Below are 19,088 nucleotides of genomic sequence, written 5' to 3' on the forward strand. Positions count from 1 at the left end.
GGGTTAGGATTTGTGATTAGTTTGTTTACGCCACTGTCATTTTAGATAAAAACAAATTCAAAGTTTGCTTATACCAAATCTTCAAGTACTGCAAACTTGGCCTGATTAGGAGGGATTTCTGAGAGCTCACTGTGTTACTAGATATGAATCTGAGGTTACACAAGTGAAAGTAAAATAAGATTGAGGAACAGCATGCTAAAGATTGTAAAATAAATGGCAATGCCTTGCAGTGTGCTGAGAATTTATTTATACTGTGGTATGTTAACACTGTAGGGTAGAAGAGAGGTCTGTCAGATTTTGACCTTCATCATCTAAGGCTGTGTAGATACTTGTAAAATTCCTGCTGGGTTTTGTTCACTTGAAAGTCATTGGATGTAGGTGAAAGCAAAGAGCAAGTGGCCTCTCAGCGCAGCACTAATCTTGTCTGGTAAGCAAAGAGATCACAACCCTGTACTCGGTTCAGTAAAACAAATGCTCACCGTTGCCGGGGAAGGCAGTATAAAATCTTGGCAAAAGGGTTACCTTGAGCTTTATTTAATTGAAGCATTTAAGCACTATTTGGTATCTCTCCAGTAAGACAAACGAGCAGATGTTTTCATGGAGGCTGACGATCAAGTTCAGGAGCTGAAAGTACAATTGTACAGCCCTCTGGTGCCACGTGTGAAACTCATATTCACCTGTATGTGTGTTCAGGCACAGGCTGTCCGTGTGTCTGTCTCTCTTCTGCAGTTCCTGTGTCAGCTTTTCCTTCAGTCCAGCAAGAGAGTCCCTTCTTACCACCGTACTAACACACAGTCTCCACTTTCTATTGAGTAAAACTGCAAAGGCTTTAAGTCATTGTCTAGTTCAACTTCTTTTCCTTCCAACTAGAATAAGAAAGAAAAAAAAAAATCTAATTAGACTTAAACTGAAATCCCTTCATGTAAACCAAATATCAGGCAGTTGCAGTCAGGGAGAATCTGTCATATTACAGGAATGAAATTAGGTCCTGCATTACAGCATGAAGACAGCCTTCTTCAAGTGAAATGAATTTCTTTAGACAGTATTTTAGAACATGCTGTTGACCTTTAGCAGCATGAAATATTTTGTTGTTGACTACCCATTTTTAACTCACTTTAGAACTTTCATAGGACAGTTTCAGTTCTGAACCAGGAATTTTAAGTAGGCGATACAGGAGTCCTTTGACCTTCTGAATAGTCATAGACTCTGTAGAGGGAAGAGAGAGAAAAGTTATTAGAAAAATGCTGCTGCCACTGACCTGTAGCAAAGCACCAGTGTTTCACTTTACTTGATTACAGCAACAGTGAAATGCTGTATTGCTGCTTCAGTTCTAACACTGCAATAATGTCTTTGGTACCTGAAACCATATCTGCTACCATCAAATGGAAAATGGTTTAATCTGTGGTGGATAGCGCAGGATGTGCTACTACGGTTGAAGCGCTTTGATCCCATATACCAAATTAAAGTGTTACAGCTTCATAATTCACCTTTTTGGAGTTTGTATTTCTACATGCTAAACTAAGTGACCTTTGGGACACACACCAGCCAGGTTCTGACTGCTTGCATCTGGCAACTGTTCCTTGCAGTTTTCATTACCAGGAATTGGCTTTCCCAGCACAAGTAAGCAAATGGCACTGTGGAACTAGTGACATTCTTAGGAATGGTATTGAGTTATTAGTCCCAAACACATTGTCAGCAGAGCTGTTTATATTATTAAGTCAGTTACAGGAAGGGGTATTTTTTGTAATGGAGCTTGAATGAGTAGATGTAGTTTGTTCCAGAGGCGATACCTGTGTTTGCAATAGATAAACTCAGTATTTTGGTTGAACTTTCACTTCTTTTGAAGCTTTATCTAAAGGCACAGCAATAGTGAGTTATTCCTGTAACACCACACATTGTACGTAGACAAATATTTTTCTATCAGACATTTTTGTAAAAGCTGTATCTATCTGATTTTATGCAACTTGTGATAATAAATGTGATTTTTATTTTAGAATAAAGCTTGAGTATGTCTTTTCTCTCAGACTTAATTCTGACACATCTTTCCAAAACATCAGCTTAAGTTAGAATGGTCTTGTTCATTCTAGTCTCACTACAGGCACTAAAACTGCAAAAGACAAATTCGATAGAGGTCAGAACTAGATTTCTAACTTCATGTATTAGATACTAGACCTCAATATCTAGATTTACACACTATGCAGTTGCCTCTTAAGACTTCACATTCTGGTTACTTGGTTAACACATCCACTAGATTTCATCCCCATTAATTGGCCTTTAATTGCCTCAGCCCCATTAATCATGAAACCAGCAGCAGAGGTCATAAGACAAGCATCAGCTTTCAGTCCTCAAGCTGGACTGAAAGTAAGTATGAAGGCCAGAAAAATAATGACTTTTTCAAACAATTTCTGCCTTTGTCATTTCTTTATATGACAGAGGAAAAGCTTTCAGGAGCTGGCAAAGCCAGAGGCAGCTGCCATTCTTTAATATAGTTATTTGAAAAGGAGCTATGAAACAACTGCTTGAACATAAGCCAAGACTTCTTACCTGGTAGCTTTTTCTCCACTGGCTTCTGTTCGGGTTTCTCAGGACACTTAATTGTCAAAGCTTAAGGAAGAAGGGTGAGGCATTAGTGAAAGAACAATAAGCCCTGTTCTGGCAGAGGCACAGTGTTTCTAGTCTGCTTTTATTACAAGTTGTTTCCCTTAGCTCAGCCTGATCTCTCAAAAATTAGGATGTAGCCCACATCTGAGCAGTTAAGATAGCATTTAGTCATTACCAGAAAAATTAATTAATTTTTAAAAAATTAAAATAACCAAGTTTTTATTAATCTCTGGTAACTTACGGTAGAAGTTACTCCCTAATGCTTAAAGATAGTATTTTGTGATCAAAAGGAGTATTACCTCAAAATGCTTAATTTCTGTTTCATTTTTAAAAAACAACCTGCAGAAGAATGGATATTGCTTATTCAGTTTAAAACAGGCTCTTGGTCCTCTCAAAAGCACCATATAAAGACTTTTTGAGGACATTATTAGCCTAATTATTTTACAGAGATTAGAAGACTTATCTTTAAAATAAGGTCTGTATTATGTCTAGCCAACAAGATTCCTTGTTCTGTTTAGTCTTCCACCTAAATGCATTAGAATGTAATGCTTTAAAATACTATTTCGCCCATGGAGTAAAAAATTTCAGTTCTTCTATCAACTGGGAAACATGAATTTGCAAGTCCAGGATGTAACCTGGATTAAATATGTAGAAGGCCCCAAATATCAAAGCTACCCATATTTTTCTTGTCTGTCCTAAAGAAGTTATAAAAAAGATAATATCAGAAGACAGTGCAGCTGTTGAGATTAAAACCTGAGATGTCTTCTGTAAAAAAGCCATTCACACTGTCAGAATGGAGTATCAATTACCTTTGTTCTCCATTAAATCTCAATTGAGAAAATCATTTGGTTTGGGTTGAGGGGGGAAATGAGAGAGAGTACACAGAATCAGGGTTCCAGTCAAACTCACTGATACAGTTCAGAAAACAATTACAAGCTGGAACTTTTGAATGTTTTGTTCTCCATATACACCCAGGAGACACTAAACTCATAAAATATTCTAAATGCAGAAGAAACAATTTTGACCATTTCTGTCCTCTTACTCAGGAGCTGATTTTTCAGAGTCAAAGGCTGCTGTCCCTTCAGTTCTCCTTCTTCAGGTGCTCCATATTCTGTTGGAAGAGAAGTTCAAAGACTAAAACTCAAGACCTAAGAGCACTGTGGTGTAGGACCAGGCAGGAGTTCCCTTGGAACAGACATGGTAGGTCCTGCACCACGCAGTGCCGCAGACACGAGCCTTGTTCAGCTGCTACAGCATTCAGGACATGGGGGTGCTGCTTAACGTTCCCACTGCTGAGGGAGCTACTGCCTGCCCAGCAGTACTGGTAGGGCAGATGCTCACAGGTGCTGGGATCTCCGAGGCAGGGAGCCTGAGTTCCTGAGGCAGCAGTGCCCCAAAGGGTGCAGTACTGTGCAGCTACCCCACAGGAGCAAAAGCCCATTGGCACACAGGTCTACCAATGGATGGGCTTTCCTAAGGCTGTAGCAGCACATGGAAAAATGACCAAAGGGAAGAGAAATTGAAAACAGAACAAACCTGTGCTGCCACAATGCCAGAAGTGAGGAAATGCTATGGTAATGTGCTTGTACTTACTAAGACAAAGTGCTGGGTATCTGGGATGGGCAGCAAGAAATTCTTCACGTGGTTTGTTTTTCTCTGGGTTCCAATGCCCACCAGCTTCTAACCAGTCCTTTCCAAATATTTTGCGATAATCAAGCTCTGCTCCTCTTCTTTCAGCAGGAAGGATCTGTACTGACACAGGAACAGCACAGAATATAATTATGTAACTTCCCAGAGAACAAAATCTAATCAATGACACTGACTCCTTGGTCTTATTTGGTGTTCAGTATGTTTTAATGCTACCAAGAATCTTAAAAACCATGTCTCCAAATGCTGACTGATCCATATATTCAGTACATTTTAGAGCCATTAAGAGTCTTACAGCCCCTATATCTGTGTACTTGCTGAGCCATAAATGAATACCTAAGCGAAGATTTTGCTGTATATGATGATGCAAGGATGATTTTTGTAGCAATGGATCAGATGCTGCTTCTGCTCTTCTTTATGATAAACATTTGCTGAAAGTTTGATTTGGTTTGGGTAATGATATTTTCCTATTGCAGAAGGCAAATGCTGGTATTGCTGTCACTGAAACTGATCAGACCATGCTGCTTTTTCTATGTTTTCTTTTTTTTAAGCGTATGGTTTTTGTTAACAGTCCTGCAACTTAAACACACCTCAGGCACTGAGAAAAAACCACCATTGACCCATCTTGTCCAAGTCCCCACTGAGTTAGCAATGCTCACAAAGTCGGCTCAGTCTTGTAGCCCTACTGACTGCCCCACTGACAAAGGGATGGACTAGTTGGCACTTTACTTTTCCTGCACCCAAATAATCAGTAATCTTAAAAGAAACTGAAAACAATTCCTCAGGCAGTGATTTAATGCTTGCCAGACTCATGCAATTTGTTGAAATATCACATACCTCACAGTTGTTCAAAACCTCCAACTGACTTATCTTGGCAATAATGAGCTGTATCAGGGTCTCTGGGTTCTTCTCTGTGTCCGTGAAGGGGTTATTGTTACACTGCAGTGCCCGCAAACTTGGCAGTTTATCAAGCTCATTGATAGATGACCACTGAAATGGAAGGGAAGAGTCTTTTGAGGAAATATAAAACATAACTTCATTTCAGAACAATACCAATTTTCCTGTACAACAAACATGACTGGAAAAATTCTTTTGATCATCAGAACCAAATACTTGGATCCTGTTCATTTAGCTAAGAACTCCATTACATTTAATTAAAACCCAAACCAAAACAAGGAATTAGTCAGAATTTTAGACCATTAGAATTCTGTGAGAGGGATTATGAAGCAGCAGGGAATATGACTAGCTGCCATAACATAAATGTGTTTAACTGACACATTAAGAAATGTTTTTACATTTTTAAATTATGTCTCTGTGTTAATCAAAGTGTTCAATAGTTATCTCAGATCTTACACATACTATCAAAGAAAGTTTAAAAAAGCAAACTTCAAGTTACTCTTAAACAAAGATACATTTATTTACAAAATGTGAAACCATCACAATCTAACCTACCTGTGATATTTTATTGTCATTTATTGCAAGGCGTTTTAGCGAAGGAAACATTTTAGTCTTGCATCCTAGGAAAAGAGTAACAAGCAAACAGTGAAAACTTCAAATAAACAGAATTTTAAAACTATAAATAAATTACTTCTTTTACATACCAAATCCAGCATCAGGAAAGTGTATAGAAGATATCCCAGTGTTTCTAAGTATTAGCTGTTCTAATCTGAAATTTAATAGATACAATGATCACTGTATGTAGCACAGGAAGTTTTTTACAAAGAAATACAACCTAATTTTTTTTTCTTTTCTTAATAAAGATCTTCAACTTTTGATGTGGTGCAGCATCACTGACAAATGAAAAGCAGCCTCACAGACAGTACCCAGACTTCAGCAGTGCTCAGGGAATAAAATTTTCAGTGAGTAGGTGCAACAATTTCAAGCTTTCAGAATGACTCCTGGATTTAAAATGTGTGATTTTCCAAATGATTTTTTTAAAATAGCTTGTGGTTATTGAAAATCATGGCGGCTATTTTAGTGCACAGTGGAAGATGATAATTCTGCAAATTAGCAAAATGTGGTAAATCACATTCATTTCATAAGTGTATAATGAAAATCTAGTAACACACAGCTTAAGAATGTGTTATTGTACAACTGAAGTAAGATTATATTAACATAGCTCAACTAAATAATGCAGTTACTCTCCTCAAGAGGGCAAAATGCCTCTGCTTCAAGATCTCATTAATCTTTCATGCAACATCAATACTATCATATTTCAGCCAACAAGGACTATGGAGATGAATATCAAGGACAAAGGATTTCCAGCAAATTTGTTTACAGCTACCTGGGGAGCTGTGCTATTAGATGCAGCTGATTTCCATCCAGTAACTGGTTGTCTGAAAGGTCTAACAACTTCAGGGTCTGCAGGACAGTATCAGGCCTGATACATTGGGAAAAAAACCAAACATAGAATATTTAAAGTTATTGGCCAATGAAAACACTATTTTCCTAAGTATATAATTGCATGCACACAATTGTGCACATTTATAAATGTTCTGAAGTACATCACATGAAGTTTGCATCAATTACTGTTGTGGTGATGTAAATGTCACAGGACTGTCACTTTATGCACTAAGTAATTTCATGGTACATCAGTGGCTAACAACTGACTGACTTACGTCACTCACCTTTCCAAAACTGTAATATTATTAGAAGAAAGGTACAACTCTTCAAGTACTGGCCATCCTTGAGCACAAAGAAGAACCTAAGAGCAAAACTTTATTTAATATAACAAAAGATGGGAAAAAATATTTCAGAAATTATACTTCATGCAAATTTGCTCTGAACGTGTTCAGAACAAGCTGTAGCTCCCAAAACCAGAGGAACAATTATTAAAGATTTCCTAGTCTTCCCTTTCTTCCAGATGGCTCTCCTGTGCCTGGATCTACCAGCCCAGATGACATCAAAGGGGTTCTGCAGTCACAGGACTTACTGTCCCAGGCTTGAGGCCACCCTCGCAGCTGAGACTGTGTGACCTGGAAACTGAGTTAATTTATTCAGTGAGTTGGAGGGACCAGGTTTTCCCTATGATGAGGTGAGGATATGGCTGTACAAACTCTATATATGTGCAGAAGTTCCAGAACCAGCTAACACACACATCTCATCAGGTCTGACAGATTATGTTTTAATATCTTAATTTATCAGAGCTTGAAGCCTTCTCTGTCATAGGACTGTGCCAGCCCATAAATCCACTAAAGGCCAAGAATTGCATTAATTCAACATATCCTGAAGTTTTCAAGTTCTCTGAAGAAAATAAATTAATTCAAAAGGGGCTACAAATTGAACAAAGATACTTTTGTTTTAGATCTTATGCCCTGAAATTGCATAAAATATATTATTTTACTTTACACAGGTTTTTTTCTTTGCCAGTATTTACAGGAGGTAACAAAACTTTAAAAAATAAACACTTATTACAAAACGATATAAAATACTGGCATAAAATAGTTCTGTATGCAATTGTGAAAGGGTCAAAAATTGTGCAGTTCTAGCACATGGAGTTTCATAAGCACTGGAACTGATTGCCTTTTCTACAAATTTGTGCCTGTGAGTGGCAAATTATTCTTTTCACTGAGTCTTTTTTCTGGTGTGTGTTCTCCAGAGTCAAGTGTGAGCTCATCCTGCTACTCCTTCTCTGGTTGGGAAACTTACAGGGGCTCTTTTATCCATCTACATTCCTGTTTTAAGGGAATTAGTAGATAATAAATTATTTTTGAGCCCCCAACTCTTTCCAAAATGTGATTGTAACTGACCAGGGGATTCAAAGTTTTTGAGATGCAAGAACACAGACAGACAGATACACAGCACAGTCACCTAAAGCTTGTTTTTACAGGAGGTTACAAAGGCCACAAGAAGTGGAGTTCAGAGATCTGGACAGTCCAATTCAATTGCTTTTGTGCATAGCTGACCCCTTCTCCTATAAACATCCCCTCACCTCGGCACCATTCTCCCCGTTACAGCTGCACGAATCCATCCAGCTGCACTCTACACAACTGACTCATAACAGACACCATGCCAAGGGTAAACACTGAGATCTCCTCAAGAGGCAGCCTATGAATTGGAGCTCAACTGCTTCACACCCAAAAATATGAAACATCAACCTGCTGCCATATCTGTAACACACAAAGACTTACAAACTCAGATACAACAACTTTTCCTGTTCCAAACCCAGAGCAGGAGACACCAATATTTCATCTCTTTAATCTGATAGTATTTCCCCATGTCAACAAGACAGACCAAAATTAATTATCCACTGGTGATGAAGAAGCATGACAAGAAACCTGCAGAGTCAAGAGAAATGAGGTGCATGTTCAGTAACAGAGATTCCCCCACAATAGCCCTGCATTGGGATGGATGGATGGATGGATGGAATAGAAAAACTGCACAAAACTGAAGTATCTGAAGACTTTTCAATAGGCTGACCAAATGACAAAAAAATTGCCAAATGATAGGTCACAGCACAAATTCTAAGAAACTCAAATTGCTAAATTTTCGGCTACTGCTTAAAACAGCTTCCACAGAAACAAAAGTTCACAGATCTGACACTGAATCAGCTCTCAGGAAAGACTGGGGCCTCATTGTGGATAGCTGATGGGGAGGTAACAAATAGCCAGAGGAGTAGCCACTGATACTCAAAAACAGAAGAATGGAAATGCAAGAGCTATTGCAAAGAAATAAAGATGAGAACAAGAAACAATTGTCACCATGTAAGTCCATTATGTTCCTATATTTTTAGTCTGTTTATCCCAGGAAGCAAAGAATATACTTGGGAAAGGCACAAAGAAGCTAAACAAGAATTAAAGCCATGAAACAGAGGATAGCAGTTCTCAGTTACTTTCATATAAAACATTGGGACTTACAAAATGAAATTATCAGGCAGCAATATCAGAACCCAAAAAAGGTTAAATTGATGTTAAACAATATGTATAGCAAAATTTTCAAATGGGTTCTTAATACAGTTAGATAAATCACGAAACAAAAAATCCAGAAATATTAATTAAATAGAGGTATATACTCATGAACTCACAAAGCCACACAATTCCAGATTACTTTCTAAGAAGCTCTTACCATGTGCTTACCCTTTGCCTAGAATTTTTCCCAACTACCTGCTGCTACTTGCTAGTGTCAGAAGCATGATCCTGAACTTCTGTTCTAACCCAGATTTTTCTTTTACCCTGTATAATAGTAGATTATATTATAAATATAAAATCTTAGTTTGAAAACAGAACGACAAATATAACATTATGATTTAAATGCTGAATAAGAAAAAAGGGTTTGGAGCCATAAATATGAATTCATTACACTCAAATGCATTAATTAAATTTCTAAGCCAATGGCTGCTGACTTTAAGTTATTTTACAGGACATTTTTCCCCCTTGAAAGTTATATGTTAGGTTTTGAACAATCAATCAACAATTATAGAGTAATAAGCTCTTTTACCTATATACTAATATTCTCAGAAGTATTTAGATATGTACCAATAATATACCAATGAAAGAATTCTTTTTGAAAACTGATGCTCAAGGCATGTGAATGTGGAGCTTTGTATTATCGCATAACAGTTAAGCATGTCCCTCTCCTGTGAAAAATACTTCAAAAAAGAGGAACAAATTTTTAAAAATCCAAGTATAACTATCCCAATGCCATATATTCTTACAAATAACAGCAAGTAATTTTGAAATGCTGTTCACCATTAGATTGTTTTAATTTTAATTAAAACATTCCTAAGAATTTTGCTTATATTCCCATTGACAATCAGTGTATTTCTCACTTGCTTGGATTATATTCATTATTATTTTCTATTTAAAAGTTGACTTTTCAAGTAACTCCCCTCAGAGCTTAAGCAGTGACATTTTCAAGTGGTTTGTTCCCAGAGTACTAACGTCAGGTACATCCCTTTATTTTTCCCCTTTTGTTTGGCTGCCTCGGAACACCACTTTCCAGCACAGGCTTACGTCTCCCAACTTACAGGGAATGAATTGGAACAAATTTATAAAACAGATTTTGGGACCAAAGAGGTCTTTATGGCCAATGATGAATCATCAGCTAAAGGAGAGTTTCAAAAACAAATGCAAAAGCTGCATCATTTTAAATTGCTCTGACTAAGCTGGGGCTTTCTCACTGCAATTTAGTTACCCCTGGAGAACTCTAATCTGCCTGCAGCCATGGCTCCAACCAGCCTTTCTGTCACCCCTTGGAGGGATGGAGGACAGGTGCTGGCAGCTGCCAACATTTTAAACACCACAATGCACAGATTTACTCTGATGAGCACTAGATGACATTTAAAGTGTTTGTAGCCACTGAATTCTTCCATTCCCTTCACCATTCATATTGCTGCTACTATGGAAGGATTATCAACTGTCCTGCCATAAATCCCACAGGCAGTTTTAAGAGCACAGTGAATGGACACTAAACAAAAACACAGCAGTGACCTTCCTCTACCCCTCCTGTAAGACAAGAGATAAAGAAGATTCTTTCTACCCAAGCCCCAGTTTTGTTAAGTGCTCTTTTACTGGATGGCAGCTGGCAGCCAAAATCTGAAAAGTCATGCGATTTTACAATGCAGTACTATAAAATCTGACCCTTAGAAATCCAAATAATAGTCTGGAATTTAGAAGCCATTATAAGTAACGTGACACTGCTGAGATGCACTTCCTAAGCCCCATATCTGAAACAAGGCCCACTGCTAAATATAGTTGCCAACAGGACTGCATTGCTAATAAGACGTCATAGCAGGGGAGAGTCATTTAAATGTGTGCATGTTTCAGTGCCTGAAACAAGTCAGAACTTTGCTTTTCCTCTGCTCTGTGCTGCCAGTAACCAGGCATCATGTAGTTCAAGAACCATCAATATGGTCAAAGATACTAATCCAGTCTCCTGCTGATGCAAAGTGATGCCAAAACAAGAATTTCTCATCGTAAGGAAGTATTTTCTTTCCATTTGCATTTGTTCTATTGCATGCATAAAAGTACAGGTAAACCTTCAACAGCTACAAGGAACCAAAAAGTGTTCACTTAGACAAATTTGGGGACACAAAGCTATATTATACTCCAACTGCTTTATTTTGATTTAGCAATTTACAGATGTAGATGAAGTAAAATGTTTCTTATTAGACTCCCATGCCAATATTACTTCCTTTATTATGTAGGACGTACATTAGTTAATATGCTACTAATAGTTACCCCACAGCTCCTTTTCAAAGGATGATTCGATTTCAGAAGAAAAATATAGTGCACAAATGTTTATTGTGCTTTCCTTGCCTCAGAAACCTCATGATATTAAATTTTTTTGAAAATCAGGAAAGGTTATTACCTCTGTCCATGTTATTCCAGTTTGATTAAGTGCCAGAATCTTCAAGTTTGAAAATCCACTGGATATAAAAGTTGATGTAGATGGAAATCTCATTTTGTTTTCACTGTGTAAAAAGAATAATTATTTGCATGATGAATAATCACATTTATTTAAGTCATTAGTTTGGAATTACATATTAAAGAAAAAAAAATTACACTCCCCCAAAATTAAAATCACTGCCAAGATGTCACATATTTTAAAATATAATAAAAAATATATTCAAACATACTCTTTCCTAATTTACTTTCCTGCTTCAGGAATGTATATTTATTTGAGAATGCGTATTTATTAACCTGTGGCTTCTTTCTCTTTCACTAAATTTTGAACATTAAAAGAATGATTTTCATTAATATTAAATGAAACAAAGCCAGAGCTTGGGCTTAAACTCTTTAGTGCTGACTGAAAATGAAGAGCCTATATGACTATCCAGACCTCAGTAAAACAAAGGTATGTAAAATCCATTCTCAGTAGTTAAGTATCACTACAAAGAAGAAATGATAAAGATTCTCAAATCTGCAGTCTTCAAATCAGTTTTCATTATTCACCCCAAAAGAGAAGTTTTTATTTCTTTCCTAAGGCATAATCTACCTGCATATTCTCATAAAAATCTGTCAATGTAGTTTATAGTTCCATAATTATGGGTAAAATTTCCACATAGAGAACTGGTGGATGGTTAACCACTTTTATTCTTCTTCCAACATTCCATGCACAAAAAGAAAATCAGTAACAGATTTACCTTCTTTATTTTTTAAAGCAAACAGAAGGTCAAACCAACAAAAAACTGATTCAGACTCTGTCAGTTTGTAGTTAGAAGCATCAGATTCCAGAATCAATCTCATTTTGTTTTCCATTTTTTTCACTAATAACTTCTGAAACCCCTTCAGTCTAGAGTACACTTCTTAACAATGAAAAACTGAAAAAATTATTCTGGGTGAATTAAAATAAATCCTCTGTATTCTCATGCACGCTGATAACAATAAATCATTATATGCTCTAGGCAAAGATAGATTTACAAATAGCACCCAGGTTGCAAACAGCTGTTCAGTGCTAAATATTGAAGAAAATGGAACACCTTCAACTGTTTTAAAAATATATTTTTGTCACATTAACGATAAGAATAAATAAAAACCCTGGTGATTTAGGCTGCTACCTAATCCATTGTGATATTTCACACAGAAAATTACTGTGGCATGTGCCAGTTACAGTGGATAGGTGTCTCCTAGAAATGTTCTTTATTTTGAAACTATTTTGTGAATTTTCTTGTTTCGATAGAATTGCTGCTTTATTTAACAACATCCTCCTTCTTTTTCCAATGTCATCATTGTACAAGAGATTTTCCCAAGATCTATCACCATGATCTTATCAGTTTCTTACCAGCATCATTTTAGGACAGAAATAGACTAGGTTTTGGGATAATTATGGTTTGGTTAAAACATTATGGATAATTAAGTTTAGTGTCAAGACACGGTTGGTTAAACAAAAGGGGGCTCCTAAGTACAGATCTGCCTGAGCAGCCAGAATGTATCAACAAAAGTAAAACACAGAGTTTTAAAACTTGGAAGAAAATGTTCTCCAGAACCTAGTTTTACACAGAAGCTGAACTCCTAGGGTTCTAGTCTTTTCCTGAATACAGATGTCAGAAAAATATAGCCCACACAGGAATTTATGAAGAACAAGATTTAAAAAACCAAAAGAAGTGTTTAAAAACTTAACTCCCATTAGAATGAGTCTTCTTGTATCCAGTTACATTTTGAAAGCCGAACCCTGATCCTCTTGGGTTTTGCCCCTACCCCAAAGGAAGAGAAACCCAATATGAATATTTATACCTGACATTAAGTGTTTCCAGATTTTGAACTCGAGAAGCAATAGCTACTACTGTCTCCCAAGATGATATCAGATTTTTTGATAGGTTTATATGCCTCATGTCTGAAATTTCTTGTTAAGAAGAAGAAACTTATCTCAAAATTGAATTTCTTTTTTTCAGAATTAGAATTAGGGTTTGATTTTGAATCAAAAAGAAATAGATTATACTAAGGGATGTTACTGCTCAGTTACAGCAAATTTTATTTTGATTTGTGATATGGAAATGGCTTATAGTTTTATAAAAGGGCTTAACTATACAAATCCTCAAATCGATTAATTTCTATACTGACAGGAACTCAGTCCTTATAAGTCCTTATAAATTAACGAATAATAACTGCTTTGTAGTCTTGTAACACTGCCACTACATGCAGTGTACTAAACACATTATTTGTTACATATTGGAAACCTCTGGTGTCTACAGAATGTATCAGTTCTATTTCTACAGGGTTGTCTATTCTAGAGAATTTTTAAAAAACCCACTGCTGGAGTCTTCTGAAACTGCAGTCACAGTAGCAACCTATGACTATACTTCTATTTTTTTCCACAATTTGTATTTCCTCTCAAAAACTGTGGGCGCCTGGCTTTTTAACTTCTTAACATTGCATTAAACTTCTAAATATAAACTTCACTTTTAATTTTTTTTTTTTTTTTAATAAAAGGATACAAGTATCATTCATTGAAGTGAACACTTGGAATGCTAAAGTATGTACTTTATTTGTGGTATCATGTAATATGGCAAAAAAGGATACTGGCACACGTTCTGCTGATTTCCTCTTCCTGACCAGCATGGCTCACTGCACACTCACGCACCGAGATATCCACCAGTTTGTTCAGTTGTCTACACAAGAAAGAACATTTTGTTAAGTAATCTTCAAACAGAAATAAGAATGTTACATAAATGCCTGGTTGTTACAACTACATAACATCCTTTTCACGTATATCTCTCCTTTGGAATTAGCAATGTGCAGATTACTACACTGCAGCGTTATTCGCACTCGAAAACAGACACATCTCTATTTTTTGCCTTTACATCACTAGTACAAAGTCTGGTTGAACTACAGTTCCTACACCCCCCAAAAAAACCCTCATCCAACTGAAATAAAGAGTGATAAAACAGATTAAATATAGCTTTATTGGAATTTAATTAGAGGTTCCAAGTTAAAAAGGTTTCTTGCAACACTTTTTGCAAGAGGTTCAGAGTTATTTGGGCATTCTTTGTATCACTTATCAAAAGTATTTTTGAGTGCTTAGTATGTTCTGGGAGATAAGGAGAATAGTTGTGGAATATCAGCTCAGAAGGAGACTGCCACCTACTGAACTAATACATCCCTACTGCCGGAGGCCATTAGAACTGCAATTTATTACACGTCATTAAGTTAGTTCCTTTCTTACCCTTCCAGGTACATGAACATGACATGAACTGATTGAAAAACTTCTTCACTAGCAGTACAGTGGCTTTGTGCTTTTCCGCTCTTGGTTACAAAGTCATTAGTGATATGAGTAAAAAAAGATTAAAAAAACCTGTACGCTATTAAGAAAACATAAAAATACCCCTATTTAAAAAAGACCATGCATGTGTATGATGACTGCCAATACCATGATAATTTGTCTCTCATTTCTCACTGGATATCATCACCTGCTACTTTATGAAACCAGAATGAGGATTGTGAGCACTCAAACATGACATAATCCCAGTTCCTATTTGTAAAACATGTGAATTACAAAGCCACAATCGGAAGATTTTCTGTCTCTTCCACCATAGTGCAGTCTGGCTTGCTTTTAGACACGTAACAATTTTATATGCACAGCAGTCAAATCCTTACAGTTGAAATACTACCTGACTAATCAATCACTAATAATGTATCTTAGATTTTCATATATTACACTTGCCTTTGCTGTTCTGCAACAGAATCCATGCCAACAAATTCCACAGTCTTTGTTCCAAATACTACTGTATTCCCTGTCCCATACTGAACATCTTGCTTATCTTTCAATCCATACCGATCCTTTACTGCAGTAAGAAAATCTACTCCAAAATTTGCCTTGTTTGGCCGGATGAATGATCCTCCTTTAGGATGCCTAGAATAGAGCAGCCAGGAAAAGTTGAAATATGAAACATTATCATAACAATGACTAATTAATTACTACCTTAAAAAAAAAATACTGAGAACCAAAGCAGTGAAAAGGCAATTCTACAGGCTAATTGTAAACATCGCTGCTCCCAGCAAGCCAAGTAAGACTTTCAAAGTATCTTTGATAGTACTTGATACAAATTCACATTGTGAGATACCATGACAACTGGAGCACTAGCTCTCCAAAATGTACTTACACATCAAAATTACAGTGTCAGTGCCATTATTAAAAATAACTGCTCTGTTACTTCCAAACTCATTACGAACTCAGGTTCTCCAGAAAAAGAAGGTTCTACCTACGGATAGACACAAAGTAACCTAAATCATACAATAAATGTGCCTGGAGTCTTACCAAAGCCTAAGGAATACTCAGAATAGTGATTGCTACATTGTATTTATCTTGCATAATTCACTTGTAATTCTAAGAGAAAGCAACCTTGTCCTTCAATTCACACAACTGGCACAACATACAGATTGTAGCACTCAGAACGCTTACACAAACTCAAACTTTCAAAAATCCTGATACCAACTTAGTAACAATTTTGAATATTCAACAGAAATATCCCACTAATAATGTATGTTCAACACAGTCCTATGAAGTTTCTTGTTTTTTCTTGAGCACTGAAAACACTTTGTTCCTTGACAGTTTCTTGCCATGCAATTGCTTTGACATTTTCTATCAAAGTTAGTGAGGAAACACAGTATCCAGGGTGAACTAGCAGAGAAAAGTTATAGGAATGGTATCACCAAGCAGATCAGGATCTGATAGGAGCATCAGCCAGAAAACAGCAGGAAGAAAGTTGGAAGCTATGATTACCTGTGTGCCATCAAGCTGAGAAGATGACAGGCTTTGGTAGGAAAGAACCCAAGAGGAAGATACCACTTACGTAAATAAAACTTCTCAAAACAGCATGTAAGCATCACGTAGCTAATTAGCAAACCATAATATAAACCACCAATGCTACAAAGTTCAAAATTCTCATAGAAAAAGCCAGTAACAAAGGCCCTGAATCCTATGGACCTATTACAAGTAGATGGAATAGCTTGGGCACCATACATTTGCATTTTTGCTAAAAAATCAGTGCTGGAAATTTCCTGTGCCAATTTCATTCATTAATGTTTCTACTCTCATATCCTAAAGAAGGACCTAAGTAGAAACTAGATACTATTTACTTTCAAAATATTTTCAGTCTAGTTTTGTAGTGACTAAGTTTAGAGTGCAATGATTGCAAAGAAGCAGAACAGTAAACTCTTAAAGAATGTCAACCTGGTATGTACTTTTCATGTTTGATAAGCATTTTCAATACATTTTTAATCCAGTCTTTTCTCCCATTCCTTTGAAATTCTTCATAGCTTGCACTTGATTGATTTAAATATTGAACTTCCTCAAACATAAAAATGATGTGATTCTTTCTTAATACCTCTTCTTAAAACAGTAGATTGCCTTTTTATGACCTGAACTAGAACATCTCTTGCCTGCAAATGTATCGCTTCTGCATTTAATTAAGTCAAACAGCTTCACATCTGGCAGATAGTACAGGATTCTACTTGGGGCTCTGGAAAAAAATCCTTGTTCTCCTGTCTATCTGTAATTCACCCTAGGTCCCGCTGTAAGTTTATTCTAACAACTGTCCAATTTCCTATCACCTCGATTCTCCCCATTTTGTCATCACCATGCCCCTGCACTCAATAGTTCTGCTGTCCTCAACCCTCTGGCCAGAGCTAATCTAGAACCTCACATCTGCATCCCTCCTGTCATACCATTTAGAGCTGGCATAGCCAAGACCTTTGAGCCTCTCCATCACCATATCCATTCCTAAGCCCATTTCTGTCCTCTAAGGTCAGCACTTCTACTGGCATCTCCTTCCTCATTTTCTGTGCAGGAAACAGTTCTTTCCTTAGGAAAAAAAAAAAGCAGAGGAACTACCTTGCCCCTTGTCATTTAAAGCTACAGGAAAATGTTAGTGTATTTATCTCTCAAGACCCTTCTCTTTTTGTCTTGATCACAAGATCATAGGTTTTCTCTCTCCTGTTGCTATCATTTCCCATTACTCTGCATGCTAATATGAGTTATCTAATGTATATTTAAATCAATTCCACAGCCTAAACTTCTTTTTCAGTTCCAGTCTATTTATTTGATCTACTTTTTCAGGAACTGCCACAAAGGACAGGAAAGGAAAGTGCAATAGGAACCTACTTTCAGGCAAAATTATTGTGTATTCAAGGAGAGAGGTCACTGTAACTCATTTTCCCTAAAACATGCTGCCTGTATTAAATTTCCTACTAGGGCATATGAACTGTACAAGCTGTATGTACATAGCAAACAAATCATGTACGGCACCTGGACTAATGCAAAAACACACCTATTAGCCACCAGTCTCCATAAATGGGAACGAAACAGATAAATCCTAATCCAAAGAGTCATCCAGCATGCATATCATGAGATGGAAGAACCTATGGATTACTAATCAACCTGACTTAAGCTGAACACCCAGAAGTCTGAGAATAAGGATTTTGTTCTCATGTATGGAAATTGTCTTGCAACAGAACAAAACACTGTGTGGAAATAAAGTGGTAAAAGCAGAAAATGTGGAATATGTCCAAGTGGGGCTCTGGCAAGCGGCTGGCTCTAGTTAATACTGACATTTCCTACTGACTTTTAGAATAGAGAGGTTAACCCCAATCTCAAAAGTCATCTTGTAGGACACTTCCTATTCATGATTCAGTAGCCTGAAGCATACAACCCATCTGCTGGCATGCCCAGGGCACTTCAAGGACATTCATTAAAATTTAGATTAGCCGTCAGCTTCCACTGATTAAGGAGGAAATTTGGCATCATTCTTTGCTGATGTAAAACAAAGTCATGGCAGTGCTCATCATTACAGGTACACGATGGCTCTTCATATGCTAGGGAAATATCACACACACACTTCTCTGAAAGTACTGAAGAATAATGCAGGAGTACACAAATCACAACAGTTACACACTTGAGCTGTCTGACTGCAGAAGCTTCTGAGCCACAGAGAGAGAGGTCAGCTTTATCAGCCTTGGCAGCAAACATGGATCAAAGGGCTTCTTTGCCCAGTACCGTCTGTTTGCAATGATCACTCCAGGCAATTATCATCATGACTGGAGTAAATGCACTACAAGGCTCATAAGGTGTCATAAAATGGAGCTGTTTGAACCCATGCACGTCTTTTCTACAGAGGCCCTGAACAGATCTCTTCCTTCTAGGGGAAAGCGTTCAACAGACAAAACTTCCATTAGAAGAACCTACACACTGCAGTAAAGAAAATCCTTCAAGTTTTAGAACAGGCCATGGCACCAAATAATGCTTATAAATGACACCTAGCACTAACCTGCCATGGTGTATTAAATTCCTGACTGAACAGAAGAAGCTTTGCAAACACAAGCAAGTACATCAAGTTCTTGAAAGTTTACCTTAGCTAAACAGACATGAAACTTGACTCTGAGCTTCCACAAAACAAGGAAAGAAAG

The 19,088-nt window shown here is 37.0% G+C and overlaps 1 protein-coding gene across 3 annotated transcripts in view; it reads right to left on the reverse strand.

Moving 5' to 3' along the window:
* Window positions 1-499: 499 nt before the first annotated feature.
* TBCE (tubulin folding cofactor E) overlaps window positions 500-19,088 on the reverse strand; it is a 52,071-nt gene continuing 33,482 nt past the window's right edge. For all 3 annotated transcript variants that reach the window (XM_032102275.1, XM_032102276.1, XM_032102277.1), the window contains 14 exons: window positions 15,349-15,537; window positions 14,208-14,296; window positions 13,422-13,521; window positions 11,557-11,659; window positions 6,876-6,952; window positions 6,533-6,628; window positions 5,850-5,914; window positions 5,701-5,765; window positions 5,086-5,238; window positions 4,195-4,348; window positions 3,644-3,712; window positions 2,545-2,604; window positions 1,115-1,206; window positions 500-866 (listed from right to left, as the gene is read on the reverse strand). In XM_032102275.1, the coding sequence (XP_031958166.1) occupies window positions 774-866; window positions 1,115-1,206; window positions 2,545-2,604; window positions 3,644-3,712; window positions 4,195-4,348; window positions 5,086-5,238; window positions 5,701-5,765; window positions 5,850-5,914; window positions 6,533-6,628; window positions 6,876-6,952; window positions 11,557-11,659; window positions 13,422-13,521; window positions 14,208-14,296; window positions 15,349-15,537 (1,405 nt within the window). In that variant the 3' untranslated portion in view covers window positions 500-773. The remainder of the gene's footprint in view (window positions 867-1,114; window positions 1,207-2,544; window positions 2,605-3,643; window positions 3,713-4,194; window positions 4,349-5,085; window positions 5,239-5,700; window positions 5,766-5,849; window positions 5,915-6,532; window positions 6,629-6,875; window positions 6,953-11,556; window positions 11,660-13,421; window positions 13,522-14,207; window positions 14,297-15,348; window positions 15,538-19,088) is intronic.

Source organism: Corvus moneduloides, chromosome 3 (genome assembly GCF_009650955.1).
Source record: "Corvus moneduloides isolate bCorMon1 chromosome 3, bCorMon1.pri, whole genome shotgun sequence".
Classification (NCBI taxonomy): domain Eukaryota; kingdom Metazoa; phylum Chordata; class Aves; order Passeriformes; family Corvidae; genus Corvus; species Corvus moneduloides.